This window comes from Oreochromis aureus, linkage group 14, assembly GCF_013358895.1.
Source record: "Oreochromis aureus strain Israel breed Guangdong linkage group 14, ZZ_aureus, whole genome shotgun sequence".
Lineage (NCBI taxonomy): Eukaryota > Metazoa > Chordata > Actinopteri > Cichliformes > Cichlidae > Oreochromis > Oreochromis aureus.
Window position 1 is genome coordinate 2,020,971 of NC_052955.1, and position 23,127 is coordinate 2,044,097.

At 44.7% G+C, this 23,127-nt stretch overlaps 2 protein-coding genes across 9 annotated transcripts in view; both read right to left on the reverse strand.

Annotated features, from left to right (window-relative positions):
* Positions 1-2,525: 2,525 nt before the first annotated feature.
* On the reverse strand, positions 2,526-14,329 carry il15l (interleukin 15, like). 4 transcript variants are annotated; one of them, XM_039598149.1, is made up of 5 exons: positions 14,315-14,329; positions 10,613-11,379; positions 9,695-9,742; positions 6,448-6,579; positions 2,526-3,425 (listed from the first exon to the last, which is right to left on the reverse strand). In XM_039598149.1, the coding sequence occupies exons 2-5, from the start codon at positions 10,757-10,759 to the stop codon at positions 3,315-3,317; spliced, it is 438 nt and encodes a 145-aa protein (XP_039454083.1). In that variant the 5' UTR covers positions 10,760-11,379; positions 14,315-14,329; the 3' UTR covers positions 2,526-3,314. The 4 variants fall into 4 exon arrangements, with proteins under 4 accessions (XP_039454083.1, XP_039454084.1, XP_039454085.1 ...); XM_039598150.1 differs by lacking the exon at positions 14,315-14,329 and adding an exon at positions 12,267-12,371 and having other exon boundaries at positions 6,448-6,576; XM_039598151.1 differs by lacking the exon at positions 14,315-14,329 and adding an exon at positions 12,267-12,371 and having other exon boundaries at positions 2,526-3,422.
* Positions 14,330-16,572: 2,243 nt separating this feature from the next.
* plekhg2 (pleckstrin homology domain containing, family G (with RhoGef domain) member 2) overlaps positions 16,573-23,127 on the reverse strand; it is a 94,049-nt gene continuing 87,494 nt past the window's right edge. For all 5 annotated transcript variants that reach the window (XM_039622662.1, XM_039622661.1, XM_039622660.1 and 2 more), the window contains 2 exons: positions 22,312-23,043; positions 16,573-19,949 (listed from right to left, as the gene is read on the reverse strand). In XM_039622662.1, coding sequence (XP_039478596.1) covers positions 17,570-19,949; positions 22,312-23,043 — 3,112 coding nt within the window. In that variant the 3' untranslated portion in view covers positions 16,573-17,569. The remainder of the gene's footprint in view (positions 19,950-22,311; positions 23,044-23,127) is intronic.

Consider the following 23,127-nt stretch of genomic DNA (forward strand, 5'->3'; position numbering starts at 1 on the left):
ACTTTTTCAGGACTGAAGGAGCCGTTCGTCTCATGTTGTCTCTGACAGGTGGATTCAGTGCTCACTGGATGGAAAAGTAGAAGTCAGAAGCAAAGAGCACGACCTAACAGACAAAACTGATTACCACCACCGTACATATCATCCCCTTTTTCTAGCATTGCTTGCTTCATGTTTTATCCCTCAGAGGTCTGCACTATGAAGCACGTCCAACCCTACCAAGGATGCAGGATACAATGTAAACTCCAAGAGCTTTCCTGACTCGCATAAATTAGTTAACTTTGCTTGGAAATGAAGAATGTATGGGGGTGTCTAAATTCATGGGCTGCATCCTCCTGAGGACGCATTTATAGGCCAATTACGTCACAGCGACACGTCAAAGGCTGTCCAAATTTGTAGACTCCTCCAAATGCAGCCGACAAATGCGTCCTCCTTTTCCCCAAATTTGAAGGATGGGTCGGGTGTGTCCTTCGTGGCCCACCATGTCCCAGAATTAATAGTGTGGCCCAGCCAATTCCAGTTTTCAACAATGGCGGCCGCTACTAAGTTTTTAATATTACTCTTATTAATCTTTCTGGGTCACAAAATAAACTTCGAAGATATTTTCAGGCGATAATGTAGCTGTGTAAACTTCAAATATCTGCTCGGTTTATCAAGATATCACATATTTGCAAAAGTAATCCGACGTTTTCAGAGACGCCTGTTACCCACCACCTCAATAGCTAGTCAGGAGCTCGAGGGTCACTTGAGCCGCCGAGAACGGCACAACTCCCGGCACATCATGTTCAGATCACCACGGTCTTTGGCCACTCAGGTTAAACGTAACATATAAGTCACTTAGACAACCTAAAAATGTTATTGTTTGGCTTTTTTCAGTGTTTAATTTGTTTGTGAGTAAATTGGTTTGGCTGAGATTAAAGTTATTAGATTAGATTAGATAAAATAAAACTTTATTAATCCGTCGGTTGGGTTCCTCCAGCTGAATAAACGTCAAACAGAAAACTGATTAAACAGAAGTGTGAGATGATCGAGAGTTTGCTCCAGTGTCCTGTTATATTTTAGATAGCAAGGAGCAGACGGCCGAGTTCATTACACAACACCGAAACACCGGTGACGCAAATCTGAAGGCTCGACCGTCCAATTTCACAGCCGTTTTCTTCCGGCTTACCCGACCTTCTGAGGACCCGGCCCACTCAGGAGGATGCAGCCCATGAATTTGGACACAACCTATGTTTTTCACTGCTGTTATTGTTGCTGTTAGCCTCTGTTAGCTGCCGTTAGCAGGTATTAGTGAAACTTTGAAGTGGATCTAACATTGTTGGACTGCAACACTGAATAAACTGATGTGATGAGAGAACATCATCAAACTGTTTATCAGATGGAAAGTGTCATTTGTAGGACGCTCGAGGCGACATTAGCTGGTGTAATGTTAGCGTATAAGCAGCTGTTGTTGTTTAGCCACCTGTATTCAGCTGGCAGAAGAAGGGGGGAGGGGTCACACGTCTAATCTGCTGACAAGTAACCGAGACAATACCTGGAATAAGTGACCATGTTTATGCACGTGTGCTGACTTCAGTCAGGAGACGAGGCCAGGAGGAAGAGGACCATTGACTCGAGGTAGCTCAGGCACTGCATTCAGGATGGCTGGCATATAATGGCAGATAATAAACATATTGCATTGATTTTCGAGTTAAATATGTGTAAACATGAGGTCGAATTTCAGGCTTTTCTGGAGCCTTAAACCGCATTCACAGCTGTTTCCATTTATGTACATTTCCATTTATGTAAATGCACAGCATTTCTAGCCCCCCTCCCCCCACCCAGCCCCCCAGTCACCCACCATACCCTCTCCCCCGTGCCACACTCTGAAACAATGTCTCACATTTTGATTAGCTCTGGTTTAAAGGAGCCGGCTGAGTTTGGCTGCAAAAGGACGCTCACCCAGTGCAACCTGAAGATGATTAGAAGCTATCCACGAAAATAGACTTAAAAACAGGCTGTATCTTCTCTCTCTTTTAGAATAATGAACAAGTTATACAATAGTGTTCCAAACTAAACAGTGTATTTGCCCATCATGTGATCTGCACAGTCTGTGTGTCTGTTTAGTTTGTTAAGATCTGGTCTTGCCAAGACTCTGAAGGAGAGAACCCGACGGTCTGTCCGTCTCAGGGGGTAGATGGTTTCCAGCTGTTCATACTAAAGCGGCTAAACTCATGTACAATGAGAGACTAGCTCACAGCAGGCTCCCAAAAGTTCTCAGATTAGGAGAAAGTGGGCTGTTAGACTCAATGTTGAATGAGGATGAACTGAAGGGCTTTATGAGGGTAGATATGGATTATTAAAGCTACACTAGTACACTCCAAGGTCTAAAAATATGAAGCTGTTGTCATTTAAAGCTCACTTACCTTGAAATAATTAATTTTTATCATCTAACTTTACATGATCCTTAATCTAGCCAAGCTGTACAAAAAGACAGAACGGGATAATTTTATTCTGAAGGTGCAAGAAATAAGAGTGAAACGCGTGCATCAGCTTACTTTAAAATGAAGTTTATTGTACTGAACTAAATACAGGAGCATCAGATCAAAGTAGGGAGAGAATGAGCTTATTAGAAGAGTAGAAATAACTTTATATGTTTCTGAGGTTTACATCAGAGCTGTGTAGGAGCATATTTTGGCCACAGTAGGCGGTAAGCAGTGATGTCCTTGCAGATGTCCATTGCATTGTAATGTCTGATGCATGAATAATCTGGCAGTGGCTTTCGACTAAGCCAGTTGTGCGATCCTCAGGAAGTCCCACGTGCTCAGAAACTGTCGCACATTTCTGTGATGGTGTCTGTGGTTGTGAAATGCGTAGACAGGTCTGTTTTCCTCCTGCCATCCTCGGTGTACTTCCATCAGTTTACCAAGGCCAATAAACACACTGACCCAATGCCCCCTTTTCACCCACTGTCCAACTGCTTGATAGCAACCTTATTAATATAATAATACTCATTAATAGCAGACGAAAATACACACATATTTCCTTAAAACACATTAAAGTGACCAACGTGCTCTCAGCATCTGACTGCAGCTTAGCTGGGATCTGACTGTGTCTTCTTTATGACTTCATCAGTGAGACATTTATGTTAGCTGATGAGTTGATATGAAACTACAAGCAAGCTTTTTCCACCCAGAACCCCGCGTTAGCCTCTAACTGTAACTCAAATGCCACTGAGCTGCTCCGACATCATACATTCTGCACTTTATTTGTGTGCAGGTGGTTTAATAGAAAGTTAATGAAAAGAAAGTCAGGCCATGCAGTCTCTTCTGAAAGTCCTAACAGTAGTCACTGTTAGATTTCTCAACAGTCCATAGCAGATTTTCAAGAAAGGTGGTTGCATTTTTCTCCTTCATGACCTCACACCGACGACACTTTGACGCTGTCTGCTGAGGAGAAAAAACAGAAATGAAGGCGTGTTTTTGTCTGTAAGAAGATGGGAACACAACCAAAACTTGAAGATCAGTTGGAGCATTCAAGGGTTTCACCAAAACTTCCTATAACCCATAAGTCTTTGGGACATGGTGTAACCAGCTGTAATGTTGGAGTACCCCAGGGCTCTATGCTAGGTCCTCTTCAGCTTCTACTCGAATGTTCTGCCTTGATGTTCAAATCAATGCAGGTGGTACAGTAATAAATTGTACAGTGCTAGTGCTGTTAACCAGTAACTGAAATAAAACTTACATCACAGTGTTGAAGTAAATATTTGATAGTTGGGACAAAAAGCAACACTGATATCTCTTCACGTGACACAGAAGTCAAAGCTGGATTCCCACCAGAAAACAAAAATTGTTGGGAGGGCAACATAATTGTTAAGAGATTTTCAAATGTTTCAAGTATTATTCCCACTTCCATTTTTACGTTATTGAAAGTTTATCTTTAATTTCAATGTTAATAGTTGTTTACCCATTTATTCTTTCCATTTAATCGTATTTTACTGCTTCACTAGAAGTGAAGCTGAAGTAAAGACAAAAGCATAGTGTTCTCAGATATGATTTACCCAGGACATCTCCTCTGTACCTGGCTCTCTACGAGCCGTTTCACTCCCAGGAAGGGGAGAGCAGGACGTTCTTATCTATACACTCCCAAATACCAAGAGGGGCCCATTCTTCAGAATCACACACACACACTCTGAGATCATACACACACACACACACACACATACTCTGAAACGCTATAAATAAAGAACTGCCGCATACGCTGGTTGTGAGCCTGAGACAGCAGCGCTCACCCAGCGTGCGCACGTTGTTACCATCCAAACTGTCTTGAGTGTCTTTATTTCGCCTGAAGAATGTCTTGTTTAAATATTTACTCCTTACAATAATCTACCAGCAATGCTCCTCACTGGGGGCTTTAATCCTGTAATGGTTACGTTATCATTACAATTCTCACTTCTAAGTACCAAATGTGAACTTGGGCTTAAAAAAACTAGCAGTTCCTCCACTGAAGGAGTCAGTGAGGTGCCTTAAAAAACCCTGAGACTCACTTTAAATTTGCATAATCTAATATAGGTGCAGGGGGACTGAAGCCTATCCCAGCTACCACAGGGCATGAGGCAGGGTACACCCCGGACAGGTCGTCGGTCTGTCGCAACCCTACCAACTGCATGGGTTAGGACTGTGGGAGGAAGCCAGAGTACCCGGAGAGAACCCACGCAGACACACGGAGAACAGAAAGGTCAGAGGGTGGAGTCAAACTCACGACCTTGTTGCTGTTAGGCAACAGCGCTAACAACTGCCAACATGTTGCCGTCCATGTCATCGTCATCAAATTAAAATAAATCTCACCGGTCCATCACAGATCTTCCCATAAATGTTTCAAAGAAAAAAGAAACTTATTGTTATTGAGCGTTTAAGTCCGGTTGTTTTTATTCATACAGCGAATTCAAAACAACAGAGCGCTTTCCAATCAAGGCAAATATGTTTATAATCCAAGCGGGAAAAAATGTGAAAACACAACTTAAAAAAACAACGTAACTGAAAATGACAGAAATGATAAAAATGTGATAAATATTAGGATAATAAAGAGTCAAAAATAAATACATGGAGGAAGTTCCTAAATTGGACTCCACCACCGTTCCGTGTGAAGTTTGCATGTTCTCTCCATGTCTGTGAGGGTTCTCGCCGGATACTTTGGCTTCCTCCTGTTGGGAAAGAGCAGCAGCTCTGGCATATCAGCTGATCCAGGCTGCCAGTCCCAAGTATCAGCTGTGAACACACCGTTCCCAATCTTCCTTTGAAAATAGGGGCAGAAAATGAGCTCATCTGTCGGAATATGTTCCAGGTTTGTGATTCTCAGTTTTGCCCTCACAGAATTACACGTGCAGGAAACCCAGTCACCGCAGCTAAACCCTCCTAAAGTCCAGACAAGCTCTGAGCTCGCTGTGACATTAATGAGTGAAGTGAGAAGGTCAAAAGCACACGTAAAGAAAATATCTCATCTGTTCCACCAACTGAGTTTCATGAAGTCTTTACTTTGAATCACAGTTGTTTTCCATTTCCAAATAGGAGATCATTTTAACAAATGTGTGGGCATTACTCATAGTTGGTCTACTTAATAAATGACCACAGTATTACTTCATCAGTCCTTCCTTCAGTATCTGTTTAGTGTTCTTGTGTCACCAGCAGTGTTGGCTTTGATTACTGTGTTATACAGGAAACAACACTGTATGCCCACAACCTGAGCAACTCCCAATCTTATAACAGTTATCTCATTAATTAGATCATTTTAACTCATCACCCGTCTGTCCATTTTCTGACGCATGCCTCTCCTCAGCCACCTCCTAAATCTTCCGGGGCGACCCTGAGATATTTCCAAGCCAACTGTGAGAGCCCATCACTCTGGGATATCCTGGCTCTCCTCTGGGCCTGTCGTGTTGGGGTCATGGATTCCCCACTGCAGCATGTTGATTGTAACACCAGGCTGATTGTTTTTACTCTTTCCAGACCACAACTTTGTCGCGCCCCTCCTTGTTGACTCCACCACAGCCTCTTCATCATAGGACATGGCTGACACACACCTCAGATAGAAAGGTGTTTAAGATGCAGAAGAGTACTGGCTCTCTCTGTCCCTCCTAAATGATCCCAGAGGTATTTAAACGTGGCCCTGACCTGGAGTTGGCACTTTACTCTTTTCCAGCTAAGAACAATGGTCTCAGACTTGGACGTGCTACTTCTCGTCTCATACTTAATGCAAACTTCCTCAATCGGAGCTGGAGGTCATTGTTTGATGAAGCCAACTGACCACCAAACCCAACATCCTACATCTCAAGTCTTTCCATAAAATTTCCTGCAAAGCCAGCAATGCAAACCAAACTCTCACTGCGGGTGATCAGGACCTGGATAATGCACAGTTTAAAATAACTCTCACATTAGAAGTAATGTGAATTCCTCTTATAACTGTTTCTCATACCTGGTTTATCCTGAACGCCAGTTTACTCAGCATTTTATTCAATTTTTTCCCCATTGACGGGAGCTCGCACTCATGCGTGAGGACGATAATTTCAGAAGCAAAACATTGCATCGTGGTCTTGGGACAAATCTGCTGGAGGGAGAGAAAGGAGAGAGAGCAAAGGAATGATGCCATGAAGGAAAAAGATCACAGCAGTCACAGTCATGTGCAGCTTCAGACAGCAGCTTTGCATGATTCACGGTTCAAAATAATCCTTCTTTATCGGACACGGGCCGCGGCGAATCCCCTGAGTTCATTCTCTGTCTGAAACATGCTGTTTTAGCTCCTCCCTCTTAAAGACCACTTTCCTCTGATTGTCTGTGAAGGTTCTCAGTCATCCAGGTCATCGTAGTCAAAGGAGTTTGCAAAGAAAAGCGTCTGGACTTCTTTAAGTTGCTTGAAGACGTTTCACCTCTCATCCGAGAAGCTTCTTCAGTTCTAAGGTCAAATGGCCGAGAGTCCCAGATTTAAACCCAGTGGGAGTATCCCCCCAATGAGGGACAAAGGACCCCCTGGTGATCCTCTAATCACATGAGCCAAGGTGTGAAAGCGGGTGTGGGACCTAATCAGCCAGGGTTTCGGGTGAGCCCATTGTGAAACCTGGCCCCACCTTGTCATGTGAATTCCTGAGGTCAGATGGCCCAGGATGTGAGTGGGCGTTATAGGCGTCTGGGGAGGAACTCAAAACTGGATTACAGATGGCAGACAGTTGGTGTCGTAAACCACCGCCTCTGTTCAAAGATGGTCGCTCACAGTGGACATAGATGGCCTCTTTCACTCCTCTTTCAAACCATCTGTCCTCTCTGTCCAAAATGTGAACATTGGCATCCTCGAAAGAGTGACCTTTGACCTTTAGATGCAGATGGACTGCTGAGTCTTGTCCTGTGGAGGTGGCTCTTCTATGTTGTGCCATGCGCTTGTGAAGTGGCTGTTTGGTCTCTCCAATGTAGAGGTCTGGGCATTCCTCGCTGCACTGTACAGCATACACCACGTTGTTCAGTCTGTGTTTTGGAGTTTTGTCTTTCGGGTGAACCAGTTTGTGTCTGAGTGTGTTGCTGGGTCTGAAGTACACTGGGATGTCGTGCTTGGAGAAAACTCTCCTGAGTTTCTCTGATACACCGCTACATAGGGGATGACAACGTTGTTTGCGTCTGTCTTTCTTATCCTCCCTCGCTGGTGTCTGATCTTCTTTTCTGTGCCTCTTTGCTGACTTTATGAACGCCCAGTTAGGATAACCACATGTTTTCAGTGCTTCCTTTACATGTGTGTGTTCCTTCTTTTTTCCCTCAGGCTTAGAGGGAACATGTTCTGCCCGGTGGTGTAGGGTCCTAATTACTCCAAGTTTGTGTTCCAGAGGGTGATGGGAGTCAAAGAGGAGGTACTGGTCCGTGTGTGTGGGCGTCCGGTAAACTTCAGTGTTGAGGTTGCCATTCTCTTCAATGTGCACAGCGCAGTCCAGGAAAGGCAAACAGTTATCCTTTGTGTCTTCCCTGGTGAACTTGATGTTTTTATCCACAGCATTAATGTGAGCAGTGAAGGATTCCACTTCTTGTGTCTTGATTTTGACCCAGGTGTCATCTACATGTCTGTACCAGTGGCTGGGTACTCTCCCTTTAAAAGAGCCAAGAGCCTTTCTTTCCACTTCCTCCATGTAAAGGTTGGCTACAATAGGTGACACAGGGGAGCCCATGGCACAGCCATGTTTTTGTCTGTAGAAGCCTTCGTTGTATTTGAAGTATGTTGTGGTAAGGCAGAGGTCTAACAGTGTGCAGATCTGATCGGGTGTGAAGTTGGTCCTGTCTTCCAAGGAGCTGTCTTCTTGTAGTCGTTTTCTGACAGTCTCCACTGTGACACCAACTGTCTGCCATCTATAATCCAGTTTTGAGTTCCCTCCCCAGACGCCTTAACACCCACTCACATCCTGGGCCATCTGACCTCAGGAATTCACATGACAAGGTGGGGCCAGGTTTCACAATGGGCTCACCGAAACCCTGGCTGATTAGGTCCCACACCCTTTCACACCTTGGCGCATGTGATTAGAGGATCACCAGGGGTCCTTTGTTCCTCATTGGGGGATACTCCCACTGGGTTTAAATCTGGGACTCTCGGCCATTTGACCTTAGAACTGAAGAAGCTTCTCGGATGAGAGGTGAAACGTCTTCAAGCAACTTAAAGAAGTCCAGACGCTTTTCTTTGCAAACTCCTTTGACTTTCCTCTGATTGGCTGCTCCTCACAAATGGAGGGTCTAGTCATCAGGTGGGTGGAGCTTCTGTGCACGAGATGACCATATTAGGGATAAACAGCAGCCTGTAGCCCGAGCTCATTTATCTGTCATGTGGCAGGAAAAGGTCCAGGTCATACAACTCAGATTATGGGAAAATATCAAATACCAAGACAAAGGAGAGCCTGTTATTGATTCTGACGTCTGACCCTGTGGGATCTCTGCAGCTCTCATCATCTGGAGAATTCCTGAAACGAGCTGGGCGACAAGCTTGAAGAAACCAAACGCGTCCATTTTATGTTGAAAAACCAATAAAAAGCTTTATAAATGAAAATGTGACTTTGTCATGGTCGTAAAAATTCCATCAATATTACATTTTAATTTTTATGTCCTTTTCTAATGTTATGAGGATAATTTAAAAATGTCCACAAGACGTGGTGCACAGCGCTGAGGGTGTCTGCGTGCACGTCGAGGCCAAAGGAAGCCGTCGCAGCAGAGCCACTAACACGGAGCAGCTGCAGACATAACATTTTCTCTGCCTTATGTCCTTCCTTGGGATAGAAAACTTTCCATATCCAATTTCTCCTCATCCTGAAGGACTGGACACTGAAATTTATGCCAGACACTGCAGTGTTTCTGACACAGTGACTTCATGTTCCTGTTAATGAAGCTATTCTGTAACTTGACCCCTGACCCCGGCATCACAGCTGTGCTCGTGTTTTAAGTTCTGCGTCCTGAAGCTGCATTCACTCTCACTCACTACATCCATCTGTTACATTGTTACACACGACATGTTTAAACAGCGGCTGTAGCAGAATGTTAAGAGTCACTGAACACGGAGCACCAAGACCACCGTCGGTGCTTGACCTTTAACCTGAATGTGCACAAGCGGATCTTTGCCTCTGAGTGTTGTTGTTGTTATTAGTCTGTCAGGCATTTTCAGCTGCAGGCTGAATCGTGACTCAGTGCTTTGTGGAGGCACATACCTCGTAGTCTTCAATGGTGGGTGTGTACAGGCTGCAGTTCAGCGACAACTGAAGGGAAAGAGAAAGTTAGCTGCACATGTGCGTAACCACAGAAAAGAGGAACATTTTCCAGGTAAACAGTCTAAATACAAAAGCTCACTGTGTGCTGCAGACTGTGTGCATGATTAAACCCTCTGAGACCAGAAGCCCCCGAAGCCAAGAGCTCTTCAAGTGCAGGCTCAGCTTTCAGCTGCATGTTTAGTGCTAGTTAGCAAATGATCCAATGGAGCTACAACAACATCCACCGAGCTCGCAGTGCAAATATTTTTAGAGCAGACTCATTTTTCATGGAGCACTAACATCTGCTAATGTCGTGTCAAAGAGAACATGTTTTTTCTCTTTGTTTTTTTTCTCCATGGGAAAAAACTTCCTGTGGATTAATTTTGCATGAGTCACAATTGAAAACGATCTGCATCTCTGGGACTCAGAGACGATCCACGATGCTCCTTCTGCTGAAGCAGCTTTGCATGACTCTCAGTGTGAAAATAATCCCCCTTCCTCCCCTCAGCTTATCCTCCGTCTGACCGACTTGTTCTTTCTATGCAGAAGTCACTCTGCAGCTTAGGTGTGCGTTAGATTTGTGCTGTAGTTAGTTTACATGACTCATCCTGCTCAACAATAAAAACATGCTTATATCTTTAAGATAAGACACCGAAGATACTGCTGCAGTTCACAGTTCACAGACCTGAGTTCTGTGAACTGTGAACTGCAGCAGTACAGCAGCATGGATCGTAAAGCTGAGCAGGGTAAGGTATGAATCTGAAACCCTGAAGCTGCTTTTAAGCTTCAAGCATTAAAAAGTGTTGACGTTGCATGACGTGCCAAGGAAGCATGAAGTGCGTGTTTTTCTACGTGAGCGATAGAGGCTTGCAGTCATACCTTGTTGGAGATGATGGAGACTTTCTCCTTCAGGGTCAGGACGTTGTTAATAAGGTCCCTGCTGCATGGTTTTTGGGTGATGGCCATGATGTTGACAGAACACAGAAACACAAACACACTCACGAGAGCTGGCCTCTCCCTCTGCATGGCACAGGCGGCAAAACCATCATCTGTGTCACATTATCCTCTGCTGTCTGCTGCCCCACAACTCACTACAACATCTTCAACAAATCGATCACAGCTGTGAGAAAGCAGACCCCTCCGGAGGCTTCAACTCCCCGACCCTCCGACACGACGCTGATGGCTTAAAGTGTCTTCAGCGTCTGTCCTCTGCTGGACTCCAGCTGAAAGCTCAACAGCAGTTGTAGAATGAAGAAAATCCTTTCTTTGGCCAGTTTTCAGGAAAGTTTTGTCAAACTTCCAACCTCGCTGCTGGGGAAGGCTCCTGGCTATCCAAGGAAAAGAGGAATGAACAACCAGAAGGACGAGTTTGGAGTTTTGGCAGGTGATGGTTCACTTCAGGGGAAAAAGGTGCGTCACCCGGAGCTGCTGGTCTACACGTGGCTGGAGAGATCGGAGCGAAAGGATGGACTCCCTCTCTTCTATCACTTTATCCTGCTTCACCCTCCAGTTTTCACTTTCTCACTCCTCCCATTCTTCCTCCTCCTCTGGATTATTTGCATTTTACTTTCAAGTTCCCACCTCTTTTCTCCAGCTGTTTCTTTTGCTCCCAGCGATCTTGAGTGCAGTGTTTCTTCATCTAAACCCTGCAAGAACAAAATCTCTAATAAGCACAAAGCAACAGACATCCTGGAGCTTCTCTGTGTTTGCCAGCAGCCTGACTGACTAATCATCAAACCCCGTGAAGGCCCAAATTACCAGTGATAAAACATTTTCACTGAAAGTAAAGAGATGGGACCAGTGCCAAAAAACACATTATGTGGAAACAACAATGGAGCAGACGCAGTGAAAGACACGATAGGATTTCCTGTGAAGGTGTCAGAGTTTGGTACTGGGACCGAGACCTGCTTACATCACGAGCTAGAAGCAAGATTATCACTGTTATGAGAACTTCAACTGACTTCAAACCAAAGCAGCACAGTGTGAATGTTAATGAGGTAAATGTATGTAAAAGCATTATGTAATTTTCCCGGCCGCTTGAAATTTGAACGCTGGCATCAAACATTTCCAAACTCTGCTGCAGACGGCACACGTGGTAACATCAGCAGAAGAACAGCAGCCTTCTCGCAGTGTGAAGGAAAAGGTTCAAACAGTCGATACTGTGAACTAAATCTGTGCATGATTAAGAGCTCCCTGATATCATTTTTGTTTGATTTAGGATTAGGTCTGGTATGTACATTGAGGTGGTGGTGCAGTGCTGCTGCCAAAAAACTAAATAAAGCACACAAATGAATGCTCTGCTGGCTAATGCAAAAAACGACGATGATCTCTCAGAGACAGGCGATGAAAGCTTCTCAAACCCATTTCTGCCAAACAAAAGTCAACTTAAAGCATTTAGTTTCCTCGACTAAGCCCTGTCACGTGTCTTGGTGAGGAATGTCTGAGGTCAGTAATGGGGGGAAAGGCCCTAGGAAGTAAAAGCAACATAATTTATGGTGAAGTTTGTGTCTCCTTCAACATGAATGATGATTACCTGATAATGTGCTGTGGAACAGCCAGGAACAAGAGCTCTAATTTCTTGGACGTAGAGGATCTGCTTGTGTCACTCAGAGAAGAGGCCGCGGCAGGTTGGAGCTTTCTGGGAGATTAAAAAATTAAAACTAGAAAACATGCGAAGACATTTTAAGCGTCGGCTGCTGGTCAAGTTGTCAGCACTTCATGCCTCCGTAGAGTAAGACATCTACGAGGAGTGAAACGTCCCCCAACTCGAAGCATTTGGAACATCATGAAATGGAAAATACATGTGAAGCAGCTGGAACGTTCCTCGCCTCTCCCAGAAGTCTGCTTTTCCCAGATGTTTGCAGGCTGTCGTTTAAACGCTTCATATTTTAAACTGTTAGTAAAATGTGTGTCTGACACATTTGTGAATCACTGGTTTCGGTTTTGGAGTTGTTCTCAGGGGCTGAGAGACGGTGTCGGCCGACTGAAGGAACATCTGCAAAATCAGCCTGAGACCAGACAGATGTTCCCCATCACTGTAACCTCGCTCTTCCACCAGTATCTCATACCCCCCCTCATAACACCTGTACAGTTATAACGCACCTGTGTAAGTTTATATTAGTAGGGGTGTGGCCTCTGACTGACAGATGGATGGCGATACAGGCAACTCCGCCTGCTGCGGTCTGTTACGCTTCACCTCAGCTAAATGAGTCCCTGAAGGCTTCAAAATGCCACTTAGAAACTGATGAGCAATGAAAGCTCTGTGATCGTTCCTCTGTTCATGCTCGTCTCTGAACACCTCAGAGTTCACTCGGCTACTTCTGTCCTGTGTCACATCATCAGTAAACACTAGTGTCCCACTGCCTCCACCGTGTCTTACAGATGATGTGTGTGCTTTGGATCATGAGCTGTTCCACACCTTCTTTATTCATGCCATCATTCTGGTAGAGGTTGATTTTGGTCTCATCTGTCCGAAGAATGTTTTTCCAGGTCTGTGCCAGCTTTTTAAAATGTTTATTAGCAAAGTCCAGTCTAGCCTTTAGATTCTTGAAGTGGCTTGGATATCGATACAGCGTTGTTCACTTGGTTGGCTGCTGTGATGGGGTTTCTCTTGACCGTGGAAATGATTCTGCAATCATACACCACTGGTGTCTTCTGTGGACGTCCTGGTCTTTTCGCATTGCTGAGCTCACCAGTGCTTTCTTTCTTTCTTTCTCAGGATGTACCAAGCTGTAGATATCACCCTTCCTAATATTATAGCCATTTCTCAGATGTTTTTTTCCTGTTTTCACAGTTTAAGGATTTCTTGTTTCACCTGCATGCAGAGCTCCTTTGACCTCATGTTGTCTGTTCACAGCAAAATCATCCAAATTCAAGCACCACAACACAAATCAGCTCCAGGCCTTTTTTTCTGCTTAATTGATAAGGACATAATGAAGGAACTGCCCACACCTGAACATGAAGTAGCCTATGAGTCATTGTCCAGTTACTTTTGGTCTACTTAAAAAGAGGGTGGCACGTGTTAAGGAGCCGCAACTCCTAACGCCTTCATCCAGTTTGAATGTGGAAACCCTCAAATGAAAGCTGAGAGTCTACACATCACGTCCATTTTATAACTATAATTGGAATATGTTTCAACAAACGGGTAAAAAACCCAAACTTGTGTCAGTGTCCAAATATAAACATATATGACCCTAACTGTATGTTTAGACAAAGAAATGCTAACTTCTTCTTTTTTCATAAATATGATGTTGAAATGTTGCCACTGTAAATACTGACTGAAGACAGTGGTGGGAGTCCGAGATAACAAGTACTGGATGGACTGTGGCGGGTTAGGGTTCAGATATTCATGTTCCCTCAGCATTCCAATGTTTCCTATGCTTCACTTTACAATTTAACCTCCTCCGACCGTACGTATACTCCTAACTGCCATCAAGACCCTACTGTGAAAATGCTTCTTCTTCTGCCATATATTTAGTTTTATCTGCCATCAGCATTAATTCTTTAACATGTGCACAGCAGCTGAGAAGTTAAAGCCAGCAGGATTTCTCATTAAATCTTATAAATAAAACGAGCTCTTACCAACAGCGTCCGGTTGGGAGGACGGCTAATGATGAACTACAGATGAGAAAAGAATGCGTGAGAAGGCACGCGGAAACTAAAGGTTAAAGTCGAATAGAAGCAAAACTGAAACTGCACGGCACTTATCAGAGAGATCAAATACTTAAAGGAGTAGTGTGCATATCACAGGAGTTCAGTCAGCAGCAGCTCTTTGGCAATCATCTTTAACAAGCAGGCTCAGGACTGCGTCCGGTTTAACTGGCTCCTGTAATCCCTGCTTTATATCAGAAAATGTGACGGCGCTGATGGTGTTGGCATGTAACCTGGTGTGTGGCAAGATGGGGACTCACGAGTAAGGGAGGTAAAGATGTCACAGAGGCCAGAGGCAGTAAACACAGTAAAGCAGGAGGTCGGGCTTTAAAATTCATGCTTTTATTTCCTGTATTTCTCAAACTGTCTCAGGTTTACTGAAAGAAGATTTAGTTAAAGTTCCCTTTTTATCAGTTACCAGAAAGATTCTGGTCCCTCCAGATCGTCACCAGTGCCCTGTAGAAACCTCACAACTCAATCAGCGTTTTATTATGTTTTTAAACATGTATTAGTTTCTTTTTTCATATTTTTGACTCTTTTAATCATCAATTTTTCAAGATACAACAACCCCAAGCATCATCAGGGAATTAGATTAGCTAAGGCTTTGTGTTCTCTGACCAGCTGGCTGTGGGCAGTTGCAGCACCTATGGTGAAATCGAGCCACACCAAAACCCCCTTTTGCTATTGCAGGTTGTGTCAGTTGCAAGTAGTTGACAAAGAGGATGCCAACCTGTCTGCAAACATTTGCCAACTGGTAATGAAACTGTGTGTGACACAAAAACAGGAAGTGGAGAACATCTGCCGTTAGAAAAGTGTTGGTTTTGGAGGTAAGGCACATTTTAAAGTTTAACTCCAGCTCAGTGAGTTTCTGGTATCTTCCACGCAAATTGTGGGAGATCTGCTAGCAACAGTCGAGCTCTTCCAGCAGTCTCCAGGATACACATTTTTACCCAACAACAGGAGATTGCTTGTGGGTTGTTCAGTGGCCTTAAAGTCTTTCACACTGTTGCTATGGACGATTTTAAGATAACAATCATATTTCTTCCCTTCCTTTTATTTGAACTATTGACTAAGCTGCAAAACTCGAACAGTGTGTTTTGCTTTAACAGGAAACAAAATTTAAATTCTCCCTTAGTTATGCGGATGTCGGCTGCTGGCCATCCCTCCCTGAGCCGGGTTTTGCTGGATGTTTCTTCCTGTTAAAACAGAGTTTTTCAATTCAATTTTATTTATATAGCGCCAAATCACAACAGTCGCCTCAAGGCGCTTTACATTGTAAGGTAGACCCTACAATAATACATACAGAGAAAAAGTCTGATTCGATGCAGAGAGGTCTATTAACACATGTTGAGTGAGAAAGGTGACTGAAAAGGAAACACCCAGTGCATCATGGGAATCCCCCAGCAGCCTACGTCTATTGCAGCATAACTAAGGGAGGATTCAGGGTCACCTGGTCCAGCCCTAACTATATGCTTTAGCAAAAAGGAAAGTTTGAAGCCTAATCTTGAAAGTAGAGATAGTGTCTGTCTCCTGAATCCAAACTGGAAGCTGGTTCCACAGAAGAGGGGCCTGAAAACTGAAGGCTCTGCCTCCCATTCTACTTTTAAATACTCTAGGAACAACAAGTAGGCCTGCAGTGCGAGAGCGAAGTGCTCTAATAGGGTGATATGGTACTACAAGGTCATTAAGATAAGATGGGGCCTGATTATTTAAGACCTTGTATGTGAGGAGCAGGATTTTGAATTCTGGATTTAACAGGAAGCCAATGAAGGGAAGCCAAAACAGGAGAAATATGCTCTCTCTTTCTAGTCCCTGTCAGGACTCTTGCTGCAGCATTTTGGATTAGCTGAAGGCTTTTCAGGGAGTTTTTAGGACATCCCACTGTTGCTCATATGGGGTTGTCTGATTGCAAGGCTTTATTTATAATATTGTAAGGCTTTTACCCTACAACTGTTGTCGTATCTTGGAATTATATAACTAAAAGTGTACTGAAAAAAAATCACAGTGAAAATATGTGTGGACTGGTATGTTTGTCCAAACTATGAGGAGTGACCCAAGTCTGCTGTCGCTCTAGTATTCATCTTGGCAACTTCTGGAGTTCACGAGTTTTCTGGAGGAGGTTTCTGGATGGCACTGGTATCAGCAGAGTGAGTATCAAGTTCAACAAAAACACAGATATCAGCTTGGTCTGAAGTTAAATGTAAAACTTTACCAGACACGTCATGTCAAACGTACACACGCATACACACACTCAATGCATGCACCCAAGAGCTGAAGACACTGTGCAAAAATACCAAAATTACTTTAAGGATATTAAGTGCCAAAGAAAATAAGACTAACTTCATAAATAAACAATAAAATAAAAAAGAAGGAAAAAGGATAAAAAAAAGGAGAGATGGATCATTAACCACAGTTATCACCAACTTTTAACACTGGCCTCAGACAGCCGCATATGGATGTTTGTCCAACAGAATATATATGTATAAAAAAGAGAAAAGATCATAAAAATAATACACATGAATGGATACAGCATAGTTGGACCTTCAAAACGTCTGTTTGCAGGGTTGGGATCTAGTCCAGCTCAATAAATGCAAAAAGTTTGAAAGTCTTTCCCAAAAAAGTCTCAAATGCAGCCACAGGACTGACCTTGGCCGGTCATAATTCATCACATCCAGCTGTGGACGGGGGGGGGGGGGGGATATCATCTAGGAACAGCGTTACTTACGACGTCCTTTATTCTGCACCATATTCTGACCTTTTTGCAAGCAGTTCCATCAGCATGCATTCAAAGTCAGATAAAAACATGAGGCCCTAATAAAAGATGGACTCAATTTCCTGATGAACTTTCAGTTATTAGTTGTGGAAATTTTGGTCCCATCAGAGTCAGGAAAGGAGGATAATGGTGACAATGCTTTGTGGTGGGATAACATTTTGACTGAGGGGTGTTTCAGGCCCACCACTCGCTCACCACTTCCTGTTTCATAACCAACCTATGTCCATCTTTTATAACAGACAATGAAAAACTTGTTTTGTTTGTTTGTTTGACTGCACATATAAAACATCTATCTTACATGGCGAGGCGATTCTGAGGTCGGGACCATTCGTGAGAAACACAACCACATCTGGTGTGTTCTTTGCACGTATTTTCCCTTCTGGCTCCATGAATGAAAGAGCAGTCTCACTGCTTTATATCCTGTTGCAGTTCTGAGGAAGAGGTGAAGGAAGCTGTGAGAGTCCATTGATGCTTACTCTCCTCACCATCTGCCCCTGTGCTGCTACTCCACCTCCTGCTCCACCCTGCAGGGTTTGGGTTAGGCTAACTTGGGCGGTGCTGAAGGAGGTTATTCGACCACTTCCAGCAATTTGTAGGTTGACTGTGGTGGCATAACTGGCCTTGTGGTTCCCCTGTTTGGTAGGAGATGAAGTTGGAAAGGGTAGTGGTGATGCTGTTGAGGGCAGGGGAGAAGAGACTGAGGACACAGGCGGTGCTGTGGCACAGATTTGAACCTGAGGCGGTGGTTTGACGTGGAATTGGTGGTGTTGGTAGGGCGCAGGTAGAGGAGAGGCCATTCCTGAGGTGGAGAGAGTCAGACTTGAGGAGGTGAGGTTTTGCTCACCGGAGGGTCGGCCAACGTAGGCGCAGATCAGCTGGCTTCGACAGTTTCCCTCCTCTAGCTCTGGATCCTCCCAGTCTATCTGCCTGTCTGATGAAGCAGTGGAGGACACAGGGGGAGACGAGGCACTGATGGTGCAAGTATCGCCTGTATCAGGGATATCCGTTCTATTGTATTTGCTTGAAAGCTCGCGCACATCTGGCCAGGGAACACTGGTAAAATGCTGCCCACCCCCGGTGCCGTTCCCTGGGGAAAACTTGCTGGATGAGGGTGGGGACTGAAGCCCATTTTGAGGGCTGACACATGTGGGTGAGCTGCTGTAAGAAGACCATCCACTCCTTGGACTGACCGGACAGAACTCGTGCTGGTCAAAAGAAGGATGGGCATTTCCACTGAAACCTAGGGACCTTCGGCTGCTGTCTGCCCAGGAACGCCGCTGGGCAGCAGCGTTGAGCCGGGCTGGGCTGGAAGGTCTGTCAGCCAGGCTGGAGGAGAAAGACCTGCGGAGGCTTTGGGAGGTGGTAGAGCAGGGTCCAGAAGGGGAAGATCCTTTGAAACCACTCTGTGGGACAAAGGAGGACGAAGAAGAAGTTGGGAAAGAGGACAATGTTGATGAAAGGGAAGGAGAGGCAGAGGAGGAAGCATATCTAGGATTTCTAGGCTGAGGTGTTGCAACATTATTTGCCCAAACATTCACTGACACACCGATAGGAGGCGGGGAGAGGATCCGGGGACTTGGACATGAAGAAGAACTCATGGAAGAGGTGATGGGTAGCTCCACAGTTAGACCTAATGGGTTATGGGAACTTGCACTTCCTACCCTCAAGCTCCGGGGATGGGGCGGTTTGTTTGCCATGGGGGAGGAGAAATTGTGCTGTGGAGGTGGAGAGCAGAGGTGAATGAATGAAGCTAGGGAGGGAGATGGAGACTGAACTCGTGAGTTGGGTTCGGATGCGGAGAAAGGCCGGGCTACACGGTTGTGTGATCCTGACCAGAGAGAATCTTGGGATTGTTGCTTTACTGGGGCATTACTGCTCCCATTAGAGAATGTCTCCTTCTGTGGACTTAGAGACCAACCTCCATTACTGAGAGCACTGTTAAAGCTGGAGCTCACTTGACTGATTGCTGTGCTGTTATTGTTGTTGTTGTTTGGATTCTGTGAAGAACCAGTTTTGCTGTGAAGGAATGATGGACGTGGTGAAGAGGATGAAGTGTAGGCCGGCTGATAATGGGATGGACCTGGAGAGCGTTGGGAAAGAGAGGGAGGAGAAGATGGCATGAGGGACGGAGAAGTGCAAGAGGTCCGGAGAGTGGACGGTGGGCATCTTGGATGTTGGTACCCATCCTTGGAACATCCTAACTGAGCGTAAGCAGGTGTGCTGGAAGGAGGTTTGGGAGAAGGGGAACGCTGTCGTAGGTGAGAGGAAGGTAAGGAGGGACTTTGATTCACGCTGTTGCGGGCAGTGTTGTCTTTTGCCATACTCTGACTGATGGACTGACTGATGCAGGAGGCAGCTAAGGATTTGGTAAATGTGGAGGAAGAAGTGATGGGGGAGGAGCATGGGGGAGAGCGAAGGGTAGAGGATGATGTAGGGGAGGGAGGAGGGCCTCTTGCAGATGATGAGGAAGATGCAGGAGAGGGGGTAGACGGGGCTCTCCTGGATAAAGGGGAAGTCGAAGATAAACTGGAAAGAGGCTTGGAGACGTTGTTTGGGCATACAGGGGTGGGAGAAGACGCTGGAGTAAGCCTGAATGGTGAGGAGCAAGGCGGTGCTGGTACTGAGGAGGTAGGAGGAGCTCTATGAGGAGAAGGAGAGCGGTGTCTCAGGCTGGGCTTGAAGGCTGAGGGGACAGAGGTGCCCTGGTCAGGGGTGGTAATAGCTTGGGTAGTTCTCTCCTCCTGAGTCTTGAAGATTGGAAGTTTGATCGGGGATCCTGGCTCTTTTGGGTCCCTGTAAGTTACAGAGAAGCACAGACTTAAAAACATCTAGTTTATTGAATTAAATATAAAAAAAAAAATCACTGCAGTTTAAAGAAGCTTCTCTGACATGGACATTGTGACTCTCGTCTTTCTAAGTGAGAAAAACTATCCAACACTACAGCAAAAGGTGCTAAAAATGGCACTTTAAACTTAACGTAAGGAACAGTACGTACCACATCCTCACTCAGGTTTGACAGTGTTTCTAGTAAATAATGGCAGGTGATGTGAGCATGAATTGTGGCTGCGGTTTAGGAAAGGCTTCAGAGGCGACTGGCAGCGGCTCCTGGGCCGGACAGATCCCCACGAACTAACTTTCTCATAATTACTTTGTAATGTCGATGTTCTCCTTTCACTGTGGCTTTAGCTACAGTTTAACCACTTGGAAAGAGAGTTAAACTATTCGGACTGACCACAATTTAGGGATGTTTTTTCCCTTAAAATATAGATTTTTTCCCTCCTATTTTGACTGGTAAGATCTTCTGCCAGATGACTTTGAAACTATATGGGCTTACCCAGTTGAGTCCCTCTACCTGACCATTTTCACAGAAATGTTTTTTTCCCTTGTTAAGCCACTGAAGTTTGACCAAGCATAAAAAGCAATGACATAACAGACAACTTAGAAAAGAAGCAGCTTTAATTGGATCTTTAGGCTCCCTGTTGCCTATCTACAGTGTCTGAAATGAGACCCGTAAGAAAGAGGAAGAACATCTTCAGCCTTCAGCTGATCCATCTGCTGTTCACCGAAGCTTCGTCAGAAACGGTCTCAGTGGAAGGACGGCTGCCAGAAGGCCGTCGTTAATGAAAAGGAACGGGGTGAAAAGGCCGAGGTATGAAAACGACACAAGAACTGGACTGAAAATCAGTGAAAAGGTCTGATGGAGTGATGGATCCATATGTGAAATTTGAAAAAGAAGAGCCCAGACCTCAAAATCACTGAAGCAGTGAGGGATCATCCTGACAGAGAACAGCAAAAAAGGCAGAAACATCCAAAGAAGAGCTTTGAACGTCCTTCAAGAAGTCCAGAGAACTACTCCTGAAGATTCCTTAAGACACATGAAGAATTAAGGTGAACATCGACTTTCAAGTTCTTTAGAACTGTACAAAGTTTGTTTTTGTCTTATAAATCGAATATCCATTTGTGTTTGTGTGTTTCAAAAAATATCTACACCTAAGTAAGGGACAAGCTCAAGACTTTTGCACACTACTGTATAAAATGTTTTAGTGGTAACAGAAAGTTTTAATGTGACAAACAAAGGTAAATCCTATGATTGAAGGCATAATTTCCTGCAGAAGCCAAAGAAGCATTTAGTTTGCATTCCTGCAAGAAGCATTTAGTTTGGCATGAAATAAAGTGTCAAAGATTATAAGATCAAGATAACCTCGAGGCATAAATTTTAATGAAAAACATGTCCTGGCTTGAACTTCACATTCATGTTAATACAGCCAAATTGCATTTCTTATATAAAAGAAGAAAAAAGTAGGACACTAAAATTGTTAGGATGCCTGGGTCGACCCAGAGGTTTTGAGTTTATTATATTATTTATCATTTCTAGTCTTTGGTTTCTTTCTTAGAGTTCTGTTTTATGGTTTATGTCTCTGTGTTCTGTAGTTGCTCTGTCTCCCCTGTCAGCTGTATCCCCTTGTTAAGTTCGCGTCTCTGTGTTATGTTTCTTGTTTTACTTTGAAAGTCCGTGTTTCATGTTAGTGTATCTGGTTTTGCTTCCCTTGTCTCGTTAGCCCTGATTTGCCCCAGCTGTGTTTCCCTCCTGTCTCCCATTTCCTGATTGCTCCCTCTGTGTATTTAAGCCCTGAGTTCTCTTTGGTCTATGTTGCGATCTACTCGTAGCTACTGTTTACGATGCTGTCTGTTTCTGTCTGCTTGCCTGAGTTTAGTTTTGCACTTTGGAAGTTTGTTACTTTGAGTTCACGTCTGTCTCCGGAGTCTGCACACAGCCGTCACATAACAAAGCCTAGCCAGCAAGCACTGGCTAGGCTTGCTGGTTTATTAGGGTTTAGAGTTAATAAAGACAGACCAGATTCCCCTTATTGACCACCTATTATCAGATCATGATTATTATTATTATTTTGAAAAAACACTTCCAATTGCTCACGAAATGTCTAAAGTGGAGTTATTCTGCTCATTCCCTGCTGCATGCTTTTAGTTATTTAACTGTGCGTGATTCAAAAATATCCTTCTTATCTCATTCTGGGCCTTAGTTCAGCTCTTGACTAACTGCCAGTCATAAACTTTGGGAGCTCTCAGACCAGTGTGAGCTTGCACAGATTCTGGGTTTTCTGCACTTTTGCCTGCCAGTTATCAGGTCCATACACACCTGTGGTCACCTTCAGGCATGCTATTGACATTCCAGGGATCAGATGAAGCCCGTTTGCCCAGAGTCGTCAGCAGATCAGGCGACCTTTGGCTGGTGAATGTTGGGAGATGATCTTCACACGGTGGCTGGGTGGGATTCGATGGACTTGGTTCATTTTCTCTTAAACTGTGATGCCCTGGGGTTTCTGTGAGTGGGTGACAGCTTACATGTGAAGGGCCAGAGGCTATGAGTAAGGGAAGACTCTGGGAAGGCTGAACGGGAAGCTCTCCTAAGAGTCTACATTCACCAAAGCGCCCTGCTGAACCCTCATCGTTGGACTGTTCCTCTGCTGATGTGTTCTGCGGACGCTGGTTTCGCAGCACAGTGCTGCACTCCTCTGTTTCTCTCTGCTCTCTGCTCGGCCCTGAGTGAGGTCTTGCAGAGCTGTTGCACTTTCCTGAAGACGTGTCTGCATTTGCATTTCCTGTGCAAACACTGAATTCAGGCGCTGTGTAAACATTCACGTCTTTGCTCAGCGTATCCTTGTTATCTGTGGAGCTGTGTTCTACTCTAGTTTTGATACATTGTTCAGCTGCTGCGTTCTGCTTGTCATTGTCTTGGTTATCTCCATCTTTGGTCAATTTTCTGCAGTGCTCAGCACACAGACGTGGCTCAGAGGAAGCGGGTTGGGTGATGATTTCTCCAGACTCTCTGGCTGAATAAGCATGGTGCCGACCACTCTGCTGCTCCGGCCTGCAGGCAACCACAAGGAGAACAGTAGTAGGAATGAATCTGCTGCTGCTGCTCTACTCAATGAACTGCAAACCAAATTTAGCT

Bases quoted from the DNA above. Each gene is read 5' to 3' on its own strand.
- il15l (XM_039598149.1), bottom strand. From the start codon at position 10,759: ATGCAGAGGGAGAGGCCAGCTCTCGTGAGTGTGTTTGTGTTTCTGTGT. The intron at 9,743-10,612 runs GTATGACTGCAA...CTTTCCCTTCAG, and splicing joins TCTCCATCATCTCCAACAAG to TTGTCGCTGAACTGCAGCCT. The intron at 6,580-9,694 runs GTATGTGCCTCC...CTCTCCCTCCAG, and splicing joins CCACCATTGAAGACTACGAG to CAGATTTGTCCCAAGACCAC.